The sequence below is a fragment of the Taurulus bubalis genome, assembly GCF_910589615.1.
Source record: "Taurulus bubalis genome assembly, chromosome: 8".
NCBI classification, from domain to species: Eukaryota; Metazoa; Chordata; class Actinopteri; order Perciformes; family Cottidae; genus Taurulus; species Taurulus bubalis.
The window spans coordinates 10,805,873-10,828,289 of record NC_136596.1 but is presented as its reverse complement, the minus strand read 5'-3'; the positions used below and the strand labels follow the sequence as shown (position 1 = coordinate 10,828,289).

Sequence of the window (22,417 nt, the reverse complement as noted above, 5' to 3'; positions counted from 1 at the left end):
GGTGATATGATTGAACTCCACAGGCTTTAATGTGTGCTCTATAGGTCCACTGCAGCAATGTGATTGCAAGGAATACATTTTAGGCATCGTGGTTTTTCCTCCCCAGGCACACTTTTCACAGTACATTTTTTTGTCATGTTGTAAGACCACACAAAAGACCCCATATATGTCCATGGACCTATTTTTCTGTGAAAGAACTAGAAAGTGCAAGTCATAGAGAGAATTTCAAAGGCAGAAGCCAGGACAGCGACATGGGGCTGCCAGGGATTGGTGAGCAATCAGATAGGGCAGAATTGATGACCTGGCTCAGGATGGATTTCTTGGAGCGGGCTGCCAGACCGAGGTAATACTTTCAGGCTCTTATCAGCACTGGCATAAGCTGAGTGCTGCATCACCCACTTCCCAGCGTCAGCTTATTATGAGAGTCCATGATGTGTGATTGCTTGTACTGCCTTTGTGTGTCCCGAGGTCTGTGTGCACCGGACACAGTTAGCAAGAAGAAAAAGAGGAATGCTAAGGGCCTCTGTCAAAGTAAACCCTCCACTTCCTAACTGTTGTAAGGACATCTTGCAAAAATAGGTATTTTGCACAGGACTCATAGGTATATGAGTCCTGTGACTCATATAAGCTGGAGGTGTCAGTGAAGGAATTCTGCAAAGTTAAGTAGACAGGCACATATATATCATGCTTTTTAAAAGATACTCATGCTGAAATACATTTAGTTAAGTTTTTGGAAGACATTATCAATGTTCAGGGGAACATTACGTGTTAGTATATATTTAGTGAAAAGTGCATGTGATGCATCCTGCAATATAGGTATAGACTTAATAAATCTGAGCTCATATAGGACAATAAACTGCTGTTCACACAGCAGGGAGATGATATTATAAACTGATTATTGTCAGGCTTATTATCTGTATGGGATATATCTCCTACAGGAGCTTCAAACCAATTAAGTTAAATAGCATTTTACAGTCGAGTATTCATAAACAGTAGATTAATACTGCATGGTAATCCCATTTAATTGTATTATGGCTGCACGATGATACTTAATTTCTCCCCGCAGACCAACTGCTGGTTTGAGTCCGGGTCTTCCCATTAACAGGATGGCGCCTTTAACCTGTAACTCGACTAAATATCTCAATCTGTATTCTGCCACGGCAATTTATATCAGACGGGTTTTTCCTTTTCTTGTTCCGCTAATAAACAACGTGGTTTTAGACGCTTGGACGCCGGGCATCTCTATGGTAACAGTCCTCAATTACCGATGATTGGCCAACCCGTGGGAATGTTTCTGTTCCCCCTGCGCGCTGATTGGTCGGTGGGCGGGCCGCGCCGCCTGACAGGCTGCAGCGTTCCGGGTTATTGTCAGTCTCGGCAGCTCGGCACAAGGGTAGGACCGCATCCCGGAGCTGCCTGAAGCAGCTAGCTCTCCATTCAGACGCAACCGCTTCTTACTTGGTTATTACACCAAAGAGAGTGTCTCGGAGCACCGCCGTCGAGGTCACTCCACAGCCTCAGCTGGACACCTGAGTCTGAATCGGAAGACAAGACATTTGAGAGAGAGGCAGCCGACACCGCGGAGAAAGTGACGGACGGACGGAGCGGAGCCGGATCACCGGGATTTTTTACATCGCATCAGTTTAGGATATCTCAGGCAGCTGCTGTGGCCCAGCCTTGGATTCCTCCAGGGTACCTTCACACAATAGTAGATCACCTTTCTAACATTCGCATGCTATATTTCACCTGAGGTCGTTTACAGCGAGCAGGCGGACCACTTCAAGCCCATGCGTAACAGCGGTGGATGTTGGAATACTGCGTAGCAGTTCAACCAAACGGTCTTTCGGTTGTCAGTTTTGTTATTTTGGAGATATCTATAAGCGAAAAGAAGAGAAACCAGGACCTTTTACTTTGTCCCGGAGGCTAAACGTTGAAAACCCGAAGCGCGCGCTCGGTGCGCAACCCTTCCGAGGACGCTTCTGAAATTGCCGACCTGCGCTTTTGCCCTCGACAAAAATTGGCAACCGAGTCGAGAAAAAAAGGCAAAGCTTATTAACTTTGCATGCTAGAGGCAAGAGTGTGGAATCTAATTCACAGGGTTGCCGGTATATTTGCATACCATTGGAAGAAGAGGATAAACTTAATCAACATTTGACATCGACAAAGCAGCTGCTGGATTTTGGAGAACAGAATGAATCCTTTTTAATTTCGACCACAGAAGTACGAGGCAGATTGCTCAGTGAATGCTACAATCTGCATGGAGTTCTAGTCTGCACTACGGAGCAATTTATGGTAAATATATTGTATGCTCATTTATTTCTTCTGTCTTGCCGATTCCGACCGTTTTGGGTCATTCTTTATAACCATTGGAGTAGTTACGGCCAGAGCCTCGCGGGATCCTTTTGGGATGGCAAATAGAGGAACAGCAGAAAATAATGAATGTTTGTAAATGCTCCCTCTTCCAAGGATGCTGCCCACATAACGATGTCTCGGGTTTAAAGCCTTTGTGTCCATGCGTGACCCACAATAAAGGAAGTGTTGTAAAAATCGACTTGTTAGAGAGCCGCTCCCGAATGGCTTTAGGAACTGCTTTGATGTGTAATATTAGTCTTTTCAAGTATGGGTAGCAATTAAGTGAATTGTCGAGGCACCACAGGCAGGAATATGTGGCACTGTAGAGGAGTTCCTGCTCGTAGCAAAAGGTGCGAGTTTCTCATCTGCACGCCCCCGTGCGTCACTGCGTGTGGGGAGGGGGACTATAGTGACTGCTGCAATTAGTGATCGTTCACCCTGGAGTGTTGATGATACAATCTCTTTTTATATTGTGACAGCCTCGTACCAAGGACAATTCATAGAGATGTGTGAACACTGTAAAACTTTTCACTTTGTGCTTCGCGACATGGGTGATGCTCTCTGCTGCATTGAGGTCTGGAGGCAATTTGCCATTGTCCTGTGAATTCTTCATCAAATGTCTCCTCTGCTCTGCCGCCGGAGCCTTAAATGCAAATAGAAGAGTCTGATTACCTTCAATGTAACCGATGTCCATGTTTTATTTGAATTTGAATGCAGGCTGATAAAGTTTAGTCTGTTTCCACTCCTGTGAACTTTGAGCCTCGTGGGTTGCTGAGGTTGCTTTGCAATATTTAGCTTCATCGCTCACACTGCACATAAATGAGCCTGCACATTATGCTGACTGTGCAGCGAAAAAGCTGCACACAGTATGTTTTATCATTAGACTACAAGCATCCTCAAAATGTATCTTCCTCACTGGCTCCAGTCATTCTCTCTCCAGCAGCCCCGCAGACAGGCTGCTCGCTGAATGTAATATGGGCCCCTACAGCAGGGCAGGCGCCCCCACAGTCGGGGCACCTGCCATCCTGGCTGTATTGAATAAAACATCCAGTGATGTATGAGGCAGAGGCTGCACCCGAGGGGGCAGAACTGCCTCATTTACTTCCTCCACTCTGCGCCTATGACCTGCTGAGCAAATTGTGCTCATATTAGCTCTGCGGCTGCTCTTCACCTAAACAAATAGTCTTCCCAGCATAATGCTTGCCTTAACTCAACATGAAGGTTGGACAAGGCAGAGGAGAACGGAATGGCAGAAAAGCTTTAATATCTAGGTCACTGAATTACCTTTTGGAGTTTGTAGATGTTGTTTTGCCTTTTTTTTCTGGCTTGATGTTAGATCTTTTTTTTCCTGTAACATTGGACCTTCAACTGTCCTGCTGCAAGACGTTGTTCAAATTTCATATTCCTCCTTATTTACCGTTCCTTTCTCTTCTCAGCTGTCTAACAAAAGTCCAGAAACAATCTTTAAATGTTTACAAAAAGCAATTTATTCTTTACTACTTTGCTTGTTGAGGAAATTATGAAAACCTAAATTACTAAAGTCAAATTGAATCTACACATTTTTGCTGGCAGCAGCTCGGAGGTGGAGTACATATTTTAGCATCATATTAATAAAAGTAAGCATACACCAAAAGAAGCTTGGCTTTTCTTTTTTTTATCAATTTGGTAATCAAATTGCATATCAGTTTGATTGATTGATAGCGGTTGGGTTCTTTACTGTATTCTTGGCTTATTAAAGCGTCTGCCTGAAGTGAATAAGTGAGCTTTACTCATGAATATCGTTAAAGTCACTGAAGTTTAATTTCCTGCGCTATGTATTAATCTTTTTTAATCCCTGCATGGTTTGATTGTCTCAACACCTTCCCAGAGGCAGCAAAACTCATTTTGGCACTTAAGATGACTAAAATAGGTGTGTGTGTGTCTGTGTGTGTGTGTGTGTCTGTGTGTGTGACAGGTCCATTCTTGTGTGGATTCTATAAATGAAAGTGCTTCTTTTTATTCACACAAAACTGTCCACACAGTCCATTTGTAGAAAAAAAAAATATATACTGTAGATGTAAATAATCATGAAGAACATTTTCTTGTCCTGTCAAAGAAAGGAAAAGACAGGTAGATTATCTGATATCCAGAAACGCAAGAAGCATCTTATTTCTTAATATCACCGGACACTTAAAGAAACAGGACCGTTTTCTCTCAAAGCCATGTCACCAGCAGCTCATTAGATGCCTGATCAAAGTCTTTCCTTTCACAAAAGTCTACAACAGTCCTTGTTTTAACAACTTTCATTTGCAGGCAAACAAAAGAGACGTGCCCTTTCTTGTATTCGTACAATATTACATGATTTAATATAAACTCTGTTGTCCCTGCAGCGAGATTTGTCTTGCACATCAGTACTCACGATGTGGAGACAGAGCATGGAAAAACATAAAACAAAAGCATTACGCAGAAATGATTGTGGAGAAACAAACACACCCTTCAGCCAGTCTGTGAATGAACACAGGTGAAAACATTGTGCAGTTTCCAGCAGAGATTTTAGTGTTGATGGGCTTTTTAAAGGCCGGGTTAACAGGAACGCTTCTGTTTGTGAATGTTGTGTTAGTGTTTTCAGTTCTTTGATATATTTCGATGCTACAATACACTGTCTATTACACTGCTGGGTGAACAACCTTCAGTCTTATTAGCTTCATGTCACGCAATGAATACGCAAATCTTAAGCAAATTGAGTGAAATGTGTCAGTGATTGTCTTCAACTTTCAGCGACACAAATACAGACATCAGGCATTTGATTGCGTACATTCCCCCCCGCAGTGTTTCTGATGAGTGCTATGTGTTAGCGAGACGCCGTGTGGTTCTCTGCTCGTTACCCTGCCGAGGATTTCCTGTTGTTTAGGCTGTTGTAGAAATTGTAAAAGGTTCACCTGACCACAGGTCTGCTCATGTGATCCAATCTGCTGTGATGGTAGATGCTGGCAGCTCTTCATCATGGTTATCTGTAGCCACTTAACGTGTGACGGCGATCCCCTGACCTCCTCCCTCTCCTGCCCTTTCACCCACTGTCAGACTGAGTGGAAATCACGTCTCACCAGGCCGGAGGTTAATATATAGCCTTTAATTTGGAAAGGTTAGCGCAGTCAGTCCACTTTCTTTTGTTTGTAAATGCTCTTGTGCGTGTAAAATATAGTCAAAAGCCACTATGCACATTATATGTGGTTAATGAGTACACTAGTGCTGTGCAGCTTACGCCATAACCCAGCCAGAAAAGTGAGAGGAGGCATGCTCCTTCTAAAGTGTTCTTGGTAGAAGAAAGAGAATAAAGCAAATCTGACAAGCTCTCCAACAGCGAATTTGCTCTCCTTAAAAACAATGCCGCTCTTGCCTTCCTCATGGTCACATTGATTTGTTCTGGGTGACAGTGCAGGCTGCTGTGAAATCACCCCAGCGCCATTGATCTCAAGGAGAGGAGGAGGAGGAGAGGGAATGAGAGCCTGGCGACACTGAGCAACATGGGAAAATCCTCAGTGTGCCCTCTTCAACCTTAACCAGTAATAAAATGAAGGCCGTGGTTACTATCAGATCATCCCCTGCTGTACTTCTTCAGCCACTGTGTTGCAGTCTAGTCGGCGCTTTGATTTGTTTTGGAGGCCCGTGTGTGCTGTTTGATTTGCTATTGTTGCTCGCCATGTTTCACATGATCAGCTGAACTCTTTATTGCCACTGTTTTCCATGCCAGAAGCAAGAGTGTTTTATCTCATGCAGGCCTCTGATTAATCTCTCTCTATATGCTGGTGTACTTTAATCTTGAATGGGAGATATCTGATTCTGCTCGGCTATTGAGGAAGATCAAACTTTAATGGAACAAGGAACTGCACATCATCCTAATCTCCATCTCCCAGCATTTTGGTTGACTGCTCTCCCTCGGGCTTTGTAGCTTTCTGCAGAAGCAGGAAATACATCAGACAGATAAGGTGTTTTCTCGCCATGCTTTGGTAATTTATTCCCTGTTGACTGTGGCCACCGCTTTACATCTCTGCTGTTTGATTACCTGGTTGAAGGAACAGCGGTTAAAAGCAGGGGAATTGATTGACACTTACATATGGCTATCCTGTATGACCCAAATGTGTGTAACTTTTCCACGAGCTTTAATTCGTGTTTCTTCACAGTTCAGTCATTCCGCAGGAAAAGAAAAATGTGCTCGCCCTCTCTCTCTTTATTGACATGCAAGAAATGAGGCCATGTGTGACCCACGTCATCTGTCTATATTAGCCTGGAGGAGAGATACAGTCAGCTGCATGGCTGTATTAAGGTTCAATGTGTTTGATTACACCACAGTCAATCCAGGAATTAGCTATTGACCGCTATTTCCTCCATTCAGTTCCTCCCCATCACTGAATAATGGTACACATTATGCTGACCCGCATCCGGACTGTGACTGGATGCATATTGTTGCAAATGGATAACACTTATGGAGTGTCACACCTCCCACAGACGGTTTGTGTCTGTGACAAAAAGAGGCGATTACCCATTTCTAAGGCGGTTGCTGTAAGGTAATGCAATTTCCACTGACTGGAGAAAACAATGTTGTCTGGTCCGGATTGTAATTGCAGAAGCCACCTCACCATTTTCCTGAGTTCAGCGTGAATGCAACACGATTTAATAAAACTCTGGAGATTTTTCTCATTTATTGCCAGGCCTGGCAGCCGCATCAGGGAGTGTAAGCTGAGGCTTGCACAGATAAAACTCATTCAATTTACTGAATTTTAACCAAGTCGGAGACCATTTACAAGGGAGCCGGCATACAACCCATAGGGAAACGTTTATGTGTTTGTATGGGGCTGATGCAGGTCAGCTATATTATTAACATAAAGCAACCATTTCCTCAATCCAAATGGAGGAGTTGCCTGGAATTTCCGTCATTTTCTACTGTGTTATTATTTGTGCCAAGAAAGGGTTGGAAATCCATGGGATATTAGGCCCTGAGGCCAAAGAGCTTCTGTGTGCCTGCCTCCACTCACATACAAAAACATAGGAATATTGACATGAGGACATGTATGGACTCACACACACACACGCACACGCACACACACATGCACACACACACACACACACACACACACACACACACACACACACACACTCTCTAGCCCTGTTTTATTACCTCCTGCCTGCTGCTGGAATTGCTTTCCTCCCTCGAGTGAGCCAGGCAAAGCCGGCTTTATTGTGTTAACCTATTTGTGTGTCAAGAGCGATTGCAGCGTTCTTTATCTCTGTTTGTATTCGGACGGGGAGACGGCAGAGAGAGAGCGAGGAAGAGGGGGAGAGAGTGGCGGAGGAAAAGAGAGGGGGAGAAGGGGGCGGGGGGGCATTTGCATAGGAGCCAGGCAAGCCACCGGAGTTAGACGGATGGTCGGTCACCTCGCTCCACTCTGGAGGATAATGACTGGTTGCTTAGCAATAACCCACCACCACCCACTTCCAGACTTGCATCCAGAGTAATCACTTTTTTCCTCTAAAAGATTTCATATAATTATAAGCCCTTGCACTGCCGGTCTTTGAAATCTGCCTTAATGGGACTTTTCATTTATTTAGCAGAGTGGGTTGAGGGTGTGAGCTGGAATTGGAGCTCCTGGTTAGTGTGTGTGTGTGTGTGTGTGTGTGTGTGTGTGTGTGTGTGTGTGTGTGTGTGTGTGTGTGTGTGTGTGTGTGTGTGTGTGTGTGTGTGTGTGTGTGTGTGTGTGTGTGTGTGTGTGTGTGTGTGTGTGTGTGTGTGTGTGTGTGTGTGTTCATAATATATCCGCTTTGTGTTAAGCAGTTGGTGGAGTTTGACCAGGATTACGACAAGGCCAAAGCCATATTTCCTACTAGATAGCTGCTGCTGTCCAACCTTTGACCTATGTAATGCTGCAGCGGAAACTTTGCATTCAAATAGATGCATCTGCACACACACTCACATATTCACGTTTTTTGATAGGCGAGCAGAGGCTATGAGTGCTTCTTCTTGTGAGCTCTTAGTTTTATTAACATTTTTATTGAGTTGAACAAATTGCTGACCTTTTGTGGTATAATAAATAGCCCGGCCTGCTTAGGAAAAGAGAGTTTTGGCGGAAGTGACTGGCGTCAATCCAAGCAGTTTAACTCATGATTTGCAGTGTGTTTATTCAGCAGGTGACAGCATTTAATACTGCAGAGTGTTTCAACGTTTCAATTATTTTTCAACTGCTTTTTTTAAAAATGTTACTCTGAAAGCAGGACGTTAAACTATAGTCTTTAACCTGGACCGGTCTCCTGCAGGTCTCCATAATTTTAGGTAACTGTTTTTAAGTGGCAGGATAAAGGTGTAATATCTGAACATGACCCCAATTTAAACAGCTTTTCATCACCAGCAGCCATGGATGTTGGCACAAAGTCCAGAGTTGTTTTAATGCTTAGCCAATTATACTCTCTGCTGTTGAAAATAGATTTCTTTTCTTCCCCTCTTTTTTGAAGAAATAGAAGAAAAAAATCATTTTAAATTCCCTGTGAAGTTTATATCAAACCTTTTCTTGTTTATGATGATACAAAAGTTGTGGATGCTCAAACAGAATTTGTGGATCAAGTTAGATATTGTGACTTGCATCAGTAGCCAGTCAGTGTTGCATTTGAGTGTTCATTTTTGGAGAGAAAAATTACAATTCAAGAAAACAATCTGTTTTGTTAATGGAGCTTCTTCAAATAATGTCAGCCGTTTCTGATATTTACCCATCTGTGCTCTCTCTCCATATCCCGTTCGGTGCCATCTTTCCATATCCAGGCTCATGCACCATTGCTAAGAGTGACAGCTTTGCATGTCCTGGGAACTTCATACAGATAAACTAAACATACAGCGCTATCCCCCCACCCCCATCTCCGTGGCATGCTTCTGTGGCTGCGTCTCTAGGAACAGCTGTCCAGCTGTCACCGCAGCCAGCCAGTCAGCCGCTCTCCAAGGCAACATCTGTAGAGACTGAACGCACAAGGGCAGCCTGCCGTTCTCTGCTCGTCCCCGAAGACCATGAAAGTGTGTCAAGCCTTTTGGCTGCACAATACCGCTGACCACGTCAACCGTAGCACTGGGTTTTGATTGAACATTATCTGCTCCTGTGGCACTTTAATAAGCTCCGCGAGGCATCAAACACATTTTGTTGTCACCAACTTGCAGTGATCTGTTACTGAAACGATTAACGTTGTACAACAGTTCTAAAAAAACAAATCATGTAACTGTGCAGCCCCAAAAACAAAAACACACCACATGATGGTATTCATAGTCATCTGCCTCTGCGCGTGTGTGTGTGTCTGTGTGTAAACAAAATCCCAGCGAGCAAGGTGCAATGGCCTGGAACTGACGAGAACCCACTGGGAGAGTCTCTCCTTGATGTAGCCCCCCCTGCTCTCCCTCTCCACCATCTTTTCCTCCTGGCAGCGGAGCGATGGTGTGAGTGGTGAGATGAACAGAGCAGCGGTCCCCTCTGTCAGCCACAAACTAGGATCAGGGAGATCACATGGGCCTCTCCTGGGATGAGCAAAGGGAAGACGGGAGAAAGCAGCTGTTCAGTGTTTTTCTCTCACTTCTTCACCAGCTCACTTGTGGGGAGGGTTTTATCTGTCATTAGCTTCTGTCATGCTTGTTTGTTTTTTTGGCAAGTTTGTCTTTAAAGAAGAAAAGGCATCGCACGTTGCCATAGACATGGATGAGATGAAAATGTGCTTCTTGAATGTGTTATTATCAATCCTGTGCCTCTTTCTGTTGTCTTTAGGAACTTTAAAGCACTTGATTTCTTCACCAGTCCTCTCAGGCATACTGCGCCTCTCCCCACAGACAGCTGTGGACTCATACAGGCTCTGGGCGAAGTTTGATGGATCCTGTTTACTGGAGCTGAGAGAATGCCTGGGTATCTCAAATTAAGTGTCACTTAAAGCTTGTCTTTTAGTCAGCTTTCCATTTTGTTCCCCCATCTCTAGTGACAGCACCATGCTGCCAATTGTAACAGGGATTGAGAGGAAGACATTTGGTGATTACACATTCTGTCATGATTGAGGGGTGAAGCCAGCAACTTGAGGCAAAACCAAATTCCATATGGCTGCAGTGAAATCTCTCCACCCATAGTGAGTTACACTCAAACAGCCCCTGTCCCGATGACAGGGAAATCGGCTGCTCATGACTTATCGTTTTATCATTCAAATTTACCCCATTGATGCTCGCTGCTGTGATTGACAGCTGGGCTTGAAAGCCACAGCCATCTCAATTGAGCTGCGGCAGCCAGTTGGTAACCGTGACAATGGTCTCTTCTCTTGGGCTTGTTTTCACACTTTTTCTGCTGTCACAGAAACCTCACTGATTGCTTCTCTGCCAAGACAGCATCCTATTAATCTTTTAAATAAGGGCCGCAGCCCGGCAGTATTGTTTGCAGAAAGCCGAGAGGACCTTGTGAGACCACACTGAAAAGGAAAAGCAACTGGGGCTGAATCCGCGTCATTGTGGCAGGAAAGCCGAGCCTCCTTAAAACCAACGATATTAGAAATCTAATAGCTGCTGTGGAGATAGATGGTGCTGAGGTCTGAATATAGACAGCGCTCTCTGACCCCACCTGATAACTCTGTGGGCTCTCTTGTCTTCCGCCGCTCTCCAGGTGCATTCTGTGCTTTCATCTGCATCGGGGCACTGAATGAAAGCCCCCGTGTTTATGGCCATTTCCTTTTTCTGTGCACTTATTGATCCCTTTCAGTGTGGTAGGAACAGGCTTTATTTATTTATTTCATTCTGAGTTCAAACAACATAACAGCGGCATATTCTGAAATGGCAAAACATTGATGTATTGTGATCTGACTCAACCCTATGTCCCTCCGTACTGAGCTGACAATTTGTTTGAAGGAAACAGAAACCAGAATTAAATAACGGTGTCCTTGCACAAATGTATGTTTCCTACAACCCAGAAAAAAGTATCTGGCCTGTCTTGACAAGCCTTCCGGCACTCCGAGTTCACAAACTAGGCTTTTGTGTTTAATTAGGTGTGATTTGTGAACATTTCCCAATTGGTAGGAAGTCTTTTTTGAGTCTCTGTACTTTCTTGTCAAGCGGTTGTTAATGGAGGATTGCTGCATTGCTCCTGACACCTTCTGTTTTGTAATGAGAACCTTCCTCTGCAAAATAGCCCCATAAACCAAACCTTTTAAGGGTGAGGAACATTTGGTGGCTCAGTAGTTGCGATGTTTACGACATATAAAGATTTTGAAGTTATGGGATCATCATATAGGCCAACCTTCCATCTGTCTTTGTCTCGTCTCCAGCCATAGAAACCCAGTGAGGCAGGGCAACCTAGATGACTAATTGACTCCCAGGTCAGAGCCACATGAAAGCAAGACTGCTGTTCAATGGAAATGGATATACTTTCCCCTACAGAGAGCTATGGCTGCTTTGTGAACAATCTGTGTGATCACGCACCGTGCATGCATACACGCATGAGCATTTGAGCATGTAGCTATTCATAGTAGTTCACCCTCTGTCTCACGGTTGTTTCTCCACAGAACATCGATCCTTTAATAACGACTTCAGAACATTGCAAAACCATTTTTTTATAAATAAAATATTTTTTTTAATTTTTAATAAATAGGGAATCAGCGAAGCATTTGTTTTTTTATTATGCACTTTATTAACTAATTGTGGCCTGGTTTTAGACACCACTATTTAAGTTACTTTTATAAAAAAAAATGTCTTGAGGGCACTGCAACTATTTTGCAGTTGTGAAGGCATTCTCTACTGCCTCCATATATATATATATATATTTTTTTTTTTAATCAACAATGAAGAAGACAAGCGTCTGTAACTGTTGGTCCTTGGAATGTGCATTAAACTACAAGTCTGTGTTTCCTCACAACATGCGAATGTGTACGCGCAAGGATGTCTTTTTGTTCTTGTTTGCAGGTTAAACACAAACACTGCTGTCCCAGATTCACACACAAGCCCCCACCACCAAAGTATGCTCCCCACAGCCAGCCACGAGCCTCCTCCCCTTCGCCCGCCATCCAAAAAAGATTGTCTCAGTTCCTCCAGTTTCAAAGCGCCCGCATAGCTCGACTGTGTCAGAGCTTGCCCCTCCTCCCTGACCCCTCCTTCTGGAGACAGCACTCTTGACCTGCTGCCCCATTGTTTCCAGCAGGGATGGATGGGGAGCCGCCTCTGCCGGCGCGATCCTTCACTCAATAGCTGCTCCATCTGTTGACTGCGTGACTCGGGGTTACAAGCGGGGATTTTGCTCCGTCTGTGCAGGGTGTGAAAGGAGCTATCTCAGGGGGCTTCCTGAATAGGGGTTTAAAACTGCAGTAGCAGGGTGTTGTGATGCCCCTCACACCCCACCCCTCCACCCGTCATCAGCCCAACACAGCCGGCTGGGTGTGTGCAGGATGAGAGGCCTTCATTGTGCCTGTTCACAGGCCCCTAGGCAACAGGGTCACCTTGTCCCCAAACAAATGCTGCCCTCAGTGGGATTGTTGGCACTGCATGTGTGTGTGTATGTGTGTGTGTGTGTGTGTGTGTGTGTGCGTGTGTGCGTGTAAGGGGGGAGTGAGTATTTGAGTATAAGAATGCATCATCAGGAAGAGGGCAGAGGCCTTGGCTGCGAGGACATTTATCTAACATCTCTGCCTTTCACATCAAGGCCTATTCAGTGCAACCCTTCTGCGTCAGGCTTTCAAAGGGCATCACAGATAGAGAAACACTCTGGACTGCTTTACAGGTCAAACTGCTCTCACTGAGCATTTAGACCAATGCCTGCTAATCTCGTTTTTATTTATCTTGTATTTTCAGCTTAGCTTTTTGGAAACATTAGCCGTGTTGTCTTCGTCACATGAAATAGTGGAAGAACGCTGCTTAGGCTTTCGAGGCTGGTCTGTTCTGTGCTTTGTCTGCTTTAATTGAGTATTGTGAACAAAAGAACAAACTAATCTGTGGCTGTTTTGACTGGTGGTTCACCTTCAGTAATTAATGTTCTATAGTCTGCCAGACATTAGTGCTGAGGTCCTGTGTCTGTCTGCGTGGGAGTTGTTATTTGGCATTTTCCGTATAATGAAAATAAGCAGGACACTGCCTTTGGAAAGTTGAACATATTTATTTATTATCGAGACTTTATCAAAACCTTTTACTTCCCTTCGTGCTTTTAACGGTGTACATAACTCAGCAAAACATAACAGTTTAATTTAATTATCTTTCTTTAGTTTCTACAGTGAAAGTGGGTCCTACAAGCACCCTCACCTGCCTTGGTTCCTGTTCCATTCCTTTATCACAGAGCCACAGCTCCACCAATAGGTCCCGTACCCCTCAGCTGTCCCAGGATGTCCCCAACACACCATTACCTCAGTTACCGTGATAGCAGGATATTTTGCATCTATTTCACCTCAACCTTTCTCCCCAGGCTGAGAAAAGACAAAGTAAGCAGCAGAATCAGGCAGAGAAGCAGGCGTGGAGCCCCCTCGCCAGACGAGACAGAGTTACAGGGGGGGTTACTGAGTGGAATGAGTGGAGGTAGAAAACTGCAGTGACAGCAGAATGAATAAATTGAAAAATTCTCTCATTGTAAATTGTCTATCACTCGTGACAAACGATCTGATAGGCGAGCGGCCTGGGTTTCCGACGCATCCGTCCCAATAGAGCTGTGAATAACTGGTCTATCTCCACACTGCTTAGCACTGGCCTCGCACTTAATAATTCATACAGTGTGAAATATTTTCCCCGGTACAGATATGCCAAAGAGCTGCCGCCAGCAGGCGGGGGCGGTGAGGGGGGTGTCCCTGCGGTGCTAATTTGGGGGATGGTGACGTGCATAGATTTCTAAGGGGGCTCTAGTTTAGAAGAGATGCCTCAGACACATTTGCTCTCCTGTTTGCTCTGTCTGTTGCAAAGAGCTGAGCTGGAGATGCAGAGAGTGAGAGAATGCAGATGACATTTAACTCATGGCTGATCTGCCTGGAACCAGAAACGGAGGAGGGACATATATTTTTATTTAAGCTGACTGAACAAAGTTATCGGTGACTGTTGGGACAAAGGGAGGCTGTAAACCTTCTAAGTAGTTTTTGCTGTTTGGCCCGGCGAGTGTTATGGTCACAGTTGACATAGTGGCAGCGGGTGTCTATAGACAGCAGGTTTATGACTCCTGGTTCCACCAGGTGACTTCTCCTGCCTCAGGCTCCTGCAGGAGCTCAGCAGCCAACGGCAGCTCTCATGGTCCCTGACCGTACTGTCCCCTTCCTTCAAAGCACTGAGCTCACCTTTATCTTCACGGCAATGAACCCAAAGCAGTAATGGCCATGCTCACATGTGCGTGCACGAGGGTAGGCAGATATGTACTTGTCTGCGATAGTGTCATGCCATGTGTGTCATTTTTTGTGCAACGGTGCTGTGTGGTTTTGTCTAGCTCGTTCTGCGGCACAGACCTGTACAAACTGGGTTTTTTATGGTTCGCATTCAGGCCCTGATACCAATTATGCAAACTATTAAAAATTTAAGGAGAACAGTCTTTTATAATTTAATCCTAAAGTAATAGATTCTATTAAAAATGCATGAGAGGAGCTTTATAGATGGAGCTAGAATTAGTGTCTATCAAAGACTCCAGTCAAGGATGCAGGGGGAATGGGCAGCAAGAATGGTGGTTTTGCCTCATTATTCAAATATGATTTGATTACCATAGAGCAGGAGTCCCTCAGAGCTGAAGCAGAGCTGGCTGGCCACTGTGATCACAAACAGGAGGAGCATGGTCGGGCTCCTCAGAGGAAGCTCTCCCCTTTTCTGGTGAAATGAAACAGGTTTCAGATTTCCTGTTTTAACTTTCACAAATGGGATTCGTAGTGCTGCGTGATTTGTTGGGCTTTAAAGCATTCTGTTGTTGAACTCCTCTTTGTCTTCTTGGGTTTCTCCTCCCTGGTGTTTCACTTGAGGTGGTTTAGTCTTGTCCTTGCTAAAAGCATGTAGAAAGTGTTCAAGCGTGAAAACAGGAAGCCTGCAGTGTTGTAACTTAATGGGCTTATGTAGCAAGCAGATCTTTTACTGGCCTTGGTGTTCATTGGTTTACCCCTCTGAGCTTTTTGGACAAGTGAAAAGCAGAGTGAAGACATCACAAAGCAACCATTTGCAGTGTTTACCTTTTAAAACTTTTCAGGCATTTTGTACTCCACTTTTTCCCACTCTAGTAGGGGAGGTGAGCTAAACAGTTTTTCTGCATCACAGGTTTTAAAGAGTACAGATAGCAGTTGAATTTCACTCTGTTATTGTGATTTGCTTCAATAATTACAGGTAGAGAACTGCAGTGATTCAGATACCAAAACAGCCCCTGAAAAGGCGCTGTGCTTATTAATGTGCTGCGAGAAGTGGATTGAAAAAGCCAATAAAAACTGGAACCCTCATGAAGCTTATATGGATTTTAAGTTCTGCCTCTGAGGTAAATTCCTCGCCTTTTTGATGTAATGGTTGCCTGTTTATGGAATAAATCCAACGGGCTTAATCGATCATCTCCGTGGAAAGGTCAAGAGGAGAAGCTCTGGTGTTTGAAGTGCTTATCCCATGGAGAAGTGCCAGAAATGTGACACCTCTTTATGAGTGGGCGGCGGCAGGCTGATTAGTGACGGACAGGGTGGCCCGGGGGGATGATTTAGGGAGATTCAGCTCTAAATACTCTGCGTATATCATAGAGAGAGAAATTATAAACTGCCTTCCCCTAAATCCCTATTTCAACAGAAAAGCATATTAGTAGATTAAAAAGAAAAGTTCCAAAAAGAGTAGAGAAAAAAGAAAATGAGGGTGGTGTCACAGCTGTTGGTGAAAGGTCAACAAAAGTTTCTCCTCCTGTCCACACAGTCTGTCTAATGTTGCTTGAAGTTACTCGTCGGTTTCATCCCTCTGCAGTCTAATCTAATCTGGAGTGGGTGGCTTTGGGCAGCATCTGTGCTCTGAGTTGAAATAGGGCTTTCTCTCTGCCTAATCCTCTATCCAGGGATCACTCAGTAGGGTGAAGACAATTACCAGCCTGCTCTCTCATGCTAATGGAATCTCTAACTAGATCTTACAGACAGAGGAGAAAATAGACATAGGAAGAAGAAAAGCAGGGACAATGCCGCAGAAAGATGACCCAACTAAAATGGGTTTTTAGATTACCATTTAATTATTGATAGAGACCCAGTTGTAAGGCCTAAGGTCAGGATTTGGAGAGCATTTTCTGAGAGAGGAGATAGATTATCAAGTTATTTTGGTGTGTGCGTGTGTGTTGAGGGGTGTCGGGCCAGGAAGTTGCTGAGACAGGACTGATGTCACCGACATATCAGCAGCTGTGTGCCAGATAGTCTGCCTTTCACCTTTTTATCACCTGCCTCCAGCAAGGTGTCTGGAGTGGTTTTAAATTGCATTAATATGCAGGAATTTATAGATTGCCTCCCTTGGCATTTCTGCAGGGAGGGGAGGAGAGTATTACAGTCTCCATCTGCACTAATTACTGGGTCTTGGCAGTGTTACCTGTCTCTTGTGAAGGACAAACCAAAGCCCGAGCAGTAACACACAGAGCAGAAGGAGCTCATCTGCTGGGGAGTCTTCAGGAAGAGGGATGTCTCCGGGGCGTTTTTACTCTGGTATGTTTGATGTGCTGGGAGCCTTGAGTACCATAAAGAAATATCTGCTAGGGACTTCAATGAACTAAATGACTTCGTCCAACTTCTTTCAACTCGCTGAGAGAGAACAGCAAACCTGAACGTGCACCTGCTTTCAGTGACTGTCGCACGTTCGCTCAAACTGTTGCATTTAAATGTATCAGTGTATATCTTCTGTTACTCCCGGTGGAAACTTAAATTGACTGTCTCCAGTGTGTCGGACGATTTAAAGCCACGGCAGCTCGAGTGTAAATCTGAACAGGTGGAGACCAGCCGTGTTCTCTTTAATGTGGAGGCCTGAAACGTGAGAGCAAGACTTTGGTCGGACAAATAAATCACAGGAGCGATGAAATGTATCCAAAATACTTGAGAAGGAAAAGATAATCAGTCTCCTCATATGCTGTTATCTCCGCGATGACCTTGCTTCTCAATTCGCTCTCTGTGGCTGGTCAAACTCGCTGATAACGTGAACCCTTATCAGTTTGCTTTTGTCATGGAAAGCATCTACCATTTTAAATCATTACCACCTGAACATGTTTTTCACTTTCCCCAATCACCGAGCAGTGACACCAAGACCTTGCCTGTGAAAGCACGAGATCGATGCTTTAACTCTTTGCACTTCAGGTAGCGCCCTGGCTGCCAGGTTTCCGCATCAAATCTGCACGCTGCGAATCCTCAACTCGCTGTGGGTTTCTCAGGTTTCTGTGTTTCTCTGTCGGCCTGTCAGAACGACTTCTTGGATTGCTGCTGCACGACAACATCTTGCTGGTGTTTGTGCCATCTGTGCCTTTAGCCAGCAGGTGATTACCAACCGCAGACTCACCTCCCACTCTGTCCAATTGGATTCCCTCTGCTGGCATGGTCAGGGCCGGCTTTGAGAGGGAGCAGGATGACAACAGCTGGATAGCACACATTATGGAGTAAAGGGAAAGGCTTGCTGGGTCTTGGTGACAGAAACTGCAATGTGGAGAAAATATGGGCGAAAAAATGCCTGCTTCCTTTTCCCAGCAAGCTTAGCTGTGAGCGTTTGTGTCATCCTCTCTTTTATAGTCCGTAATATCCAGCAGAGCAAAAATGGCTTTGTCACACTTCAAATATATCAAATGAGATCAGTGTCAACATTTCAACGGTGCACTATTTGATTGCCTTGTGGGCTTCACAACACACTAATGTTATGCATGACTGACTATTGGATCTATGACACCCTCCAGAGGAAGACGGCGGAGTCCTCCTTTGGACCATGGGAATTGAGGTCACCTTAGGCTCTGCGGAGAGTGATGTTTGGAGTCAGGCTTCGGCAAGTGAGAGAAGAAATCACATTGTTTGAATTTAATTATATTCCATTGATTTATTGAACACCCATTAATAAGAATACATGTAGAGGCAGGGCCATTTTGCATGAAGGTTTTCTCTCTCTCTCCGTCTCCCTCTTTTCTCTCGCCTGCTCACTCCATTTCATCATAAATTGACATAAGCCTTTCTTTGAAGTTCAGGAGCCAAGCTGAGGAATGACAGCACAACAAACAATGAACACAAAACCAAAAGACAATGAACACTGTTTGAATATTCAAGTGAGCCACCATAGGATGGGTAGAGAGAAAAAAGAGCCCTTGTTTTATTGTTGTTGCGTTAAGCCGTGAATGGACCTGTCTGAGACAATAAAGGATTGTGTCACATTGGGATAAGACATTTTGCAATATCAACAATGCTTTACAAATGGTATGTAATAAGGTTTTCTGGGGAAATATAAATCCTTGCATGAAAACCAAGAAAGCACAGCTCATTTTTCACATTTGACTGAAGTTAGTGTGGAAGGTTTGTGATTTATGTTCAAAAGTCCTTTCTGGTGAGGTTGCATCTGCAGCAAAAATCTTTTTGAGGGATATTAGATTACTCATTAATGCAGCCAAATATATCTTTTAATATTTCATTTCAATTAAAATAGTCCTTTTGTGAAGGTATTTTGTCAACAGCAGTCCTGGTGTATCCTTCGGTGTATCTGCAATCAACAGTTCAGTAAACTCCACAGCTACCCTCCACATCTATTCAATATGTCACAACATACGCAGAGTTTCTGTGTGAAAGTGGTATTAGATGACAACCGATGCTGCTGCCTCGCAAAACAATGCAACAAAGGCTGAGTCAATATGAGGAGTAGAGGATGCGTTTCCCCTGTGGTTTGTCTGACAATCTTAAGCCACGCTCTCATTGCTCAAAGTCCCTCGCTGGCATCGGCAGGAGCACAGAGGCTCAGTCATGTTGTGAGAGCACCTTGCTTGTACTGTGCTGCACACCAACAGCTTTTTCGAAGGGGATTCTCCGAGCATGGGACCGCAGGCATGTGTTGGGCTTCAGACTGGTGATTGGAGCACAGGATACACAGCTTTTTAAATCAGAAATACAAGGCTATGTCAATTATGACTTTTGGATTGTGTTTGTTGTAGTGGTGTTTCACATCTCATTACTCAATACAATACAAACAAGAAAATGTGGGTCACTATTTAAATCTATAAATAAAAGATTATAATCATTGTCGTGTACTGTGCATTTAGACTCTTGTCACACTGCTATTTGTAGTATTGTAATGTTGAGCTTCAAGCTTTATGAGTTTAAAGCTGGTTTCTACTAAATGGTTTTCCATGTTCATTTTAGCTTTTTTTTAATTGGGAATGTATCTCAGTTCTCACAGCCTCTATTGGAATCTTCTATACCAGTTTAATGCAGCCTGATTCTTCCATACATCCTCGACATGTCCCTCTTCTGTCAAGTGACGCACAGACATTTCTGAAAGATCATTATCTTATTGGTGGAAGAATATACTGTATACCTCGTCACAATGTTCAATCAGTGTTATTTATGGCCTCCGATCAAGAAACATAACCCATGTATGCTCAGTGTAAATGTATGTAGATTCCACATGTCAAGGTCAAGCTGATCAGGCCTTAGCTCTATGCCCCATGTGCGCTGCTCACCTGGAGTGTAGGTGTAAAAAGAGGAGTATGCAAAGACTTCCTAAACTAATTCTGTGGTGAACTCTACCAAAAGCTGCACACGTAATATTTTAGAAAATTGTTGTTTCTGGTTGTTTTTCCCATGATTGCAGTGTTTTCCTCACACGCTTGGTGAACTTTTGTAGTAGATAATCAAGCCTACAAAGTTTCCATATGTGAAGACATTTGTTCTATCTCGAAAGCACACACAGAAGCAGAGTATTTTATGAATCTGCGGCGCAGGTGCCAGGTGGATGGAACCGTGTGAGCTGGACCACTGTGGGCATACTCACTAGCCCCTAATCCACCATATACACCTAGAGTCAATTATCTAACAAGACAATTTGATTGGTGGATATGCCACACTAAGGCTTACATTTTACCTTGAATGCTGCTCAGGTAGGGGCTAGAAATATCTAGTTTAATACAGAATTATATTCTCTCTTTTTTTTCTCAGAGCTTCAAAAGCCCTCATCCCAGTATTTGTAACACATCCAGATGAATCTGAATTTAATTTCCATTCATCTGAATTTGCTGGATTTCAGCTATTGGCATTTTCTACATTTTGAATGTGGTTGCCGTACAGTCATGAGGACTTGCTGCCTTCTGAGGCTGTTATTTACCATTAATGAAACCTCACCCAGCACAAAGATGCAGCAGTTCGCTGTGAAGTCAATTAGTCCTCATTGCTATTACAGGGTTGACATTAGTCTAGGCAGGCGTGTTTTGATTAGAGATGACAGACGACTCGCTGCTATTGGACTGCCAGACTTTCCTCACCCTTTATCCCATGGGTGAAGCTATTGAAGCTGACTGGAATATATAAAGCTAACAGCCGAGTGTATTTGCCAAGATGCCCTTCATCTGCAGAGAAACCTCTTTAAAAAATATGACTGCACGGCATACAAGGTTGTATAAGCCCCAATAACAGTGATATGCTGCATCGTATATACAAGAATCAGCTGCCAATATGTTATTCCAACGCTGTATATCATGGCAATAATGCCTAAACTGTAGGCTTTTACACACAATGGCCTTTTGTTGTGCAGGTTATTTATTGTGCGGGTGTGAGGTTGTGCAGAGCTGGTGGGTGAGTGCATCCAGGGGCTTGTATTGTTTGGGAATCAGTGGCTCTTGTTTGTGGAGCTGGGAGGGTTTGTTAACAATGCCGTTTTTATGTCCCAGAGTGCGTGCCTGTCGGCAAACGTCCCCTCAGAATTTTTGTTTGTGTGTTTTGTTGTTAGTGTGTGGATCAGGGTCGGCGAACATAACCCCCTCATTGTGTGTCACATCCAAGTGGACTAGTTATTTATCAGGCACATGTGAGCATTAGTGTGTGTGTGTGTGTGTGTGTGTGTGTGTGTGTGTGTGTGTGTGTGTGTGTCTTTGTGTGTGTCTTTGTGTGTATCTGTGTGTGTGTCTGTGTGTCTTTTGAATATACAGTATGGGTGCAAATTATTTAGTGCGGATGTGTGGAAAGTACCAAGCTGAAGGGGTTTACTGCCAGTCCTTCCTAATGGAGCCTTTCACTCTCCCTCTATTCATGTGACGGTATGGTGACGGAGAAGGGGGAGCCGGGGATTAAGGGGGTAGAGGCAGTGCCTTGTTAAAGAAAAAGAAAGGGTTTGAGTGTGTCGATTGGATTAACTTGTTTGGGCTTATTAAGAGGGGAGACACAGCAGCTTGTTAAAAGCATTGCATGGGGCGTCCCACAGTGAGACGGCAGGGTCACCATTCAATTAGGTCGAAGCCCCGCCTCTGCTCATTGTGGAGGCTGTCTGCCCGGCTCCCAGACCACGGCTGGTCCTCCACCGGGAGACTGAACTTCACTGGACACACTTTCAAGTAAGACAGTTAAACCTCTAAAGAAGCTTGGTAATTGGTTTTCGATAAAAATGCTTTCAATATCAAAATTATACCTTTTCCGATATGTTACTTTGAACGATATTAGCAAGGTTTTTAACGCATTTATCGCCAGACAAGTCCTTTGGTATTGGACGATTTTGCAAACATTAAATTACAACATTTCTCTCTCTTTCTTTCTGTTTTAACACTAATAAATGAATGAAACTCCTGCACTTATGCATGTTTTGTAAAGATTGTGGTACGCGTAAATAAAATATGCTGACAGTATGGTTAGAGTTTGGAAAGTTAAGAAAAAGGTGGACATCAGTTGCAATGTGGTCACTGTCAGACATCCTACATGCTCATCTACCACACCATCCTCCACTCCGTAGCTTTCAGCCTTGCTACATATTGGGAACACTACCTGGAATTAGATATTAATCCTGAGGATATTAATCCTGAGGACACTGTATGTCTAATATGAACATTATTCATAGGGTACTGGGCTGGAAGCTTTGCTACAAATCCTAATTTAATTTGACAACAGTTTACAAATGCTAAATGTGTTCTAAACGCAAGCAGCCATACAGAGC

At 44.0% G+C, this 22,417-nt stretch overlaps 1 protein-coding gene across 1 annotated transcript in view; it reads left to right on the top strand.

Moving 5' to 3' along the window:
* Positions 1-251: 251 nt before the first annotated feature.
* fam222aa (family with sequence similarity 222 member Aa) overlaps positions 252-22,417 on the top strand; it is a gene marked incomplete at both ends in the record, with an annotated part of 43,833 nt that continues 21,667 nt past the window's right edge. Inside the window, 1 exon segment of the mRNA XM_079222203.1 lies at positions 252-343. Coding sequence (XP_079078329.1) covers positions 252-343 — 92 coding nt within the window.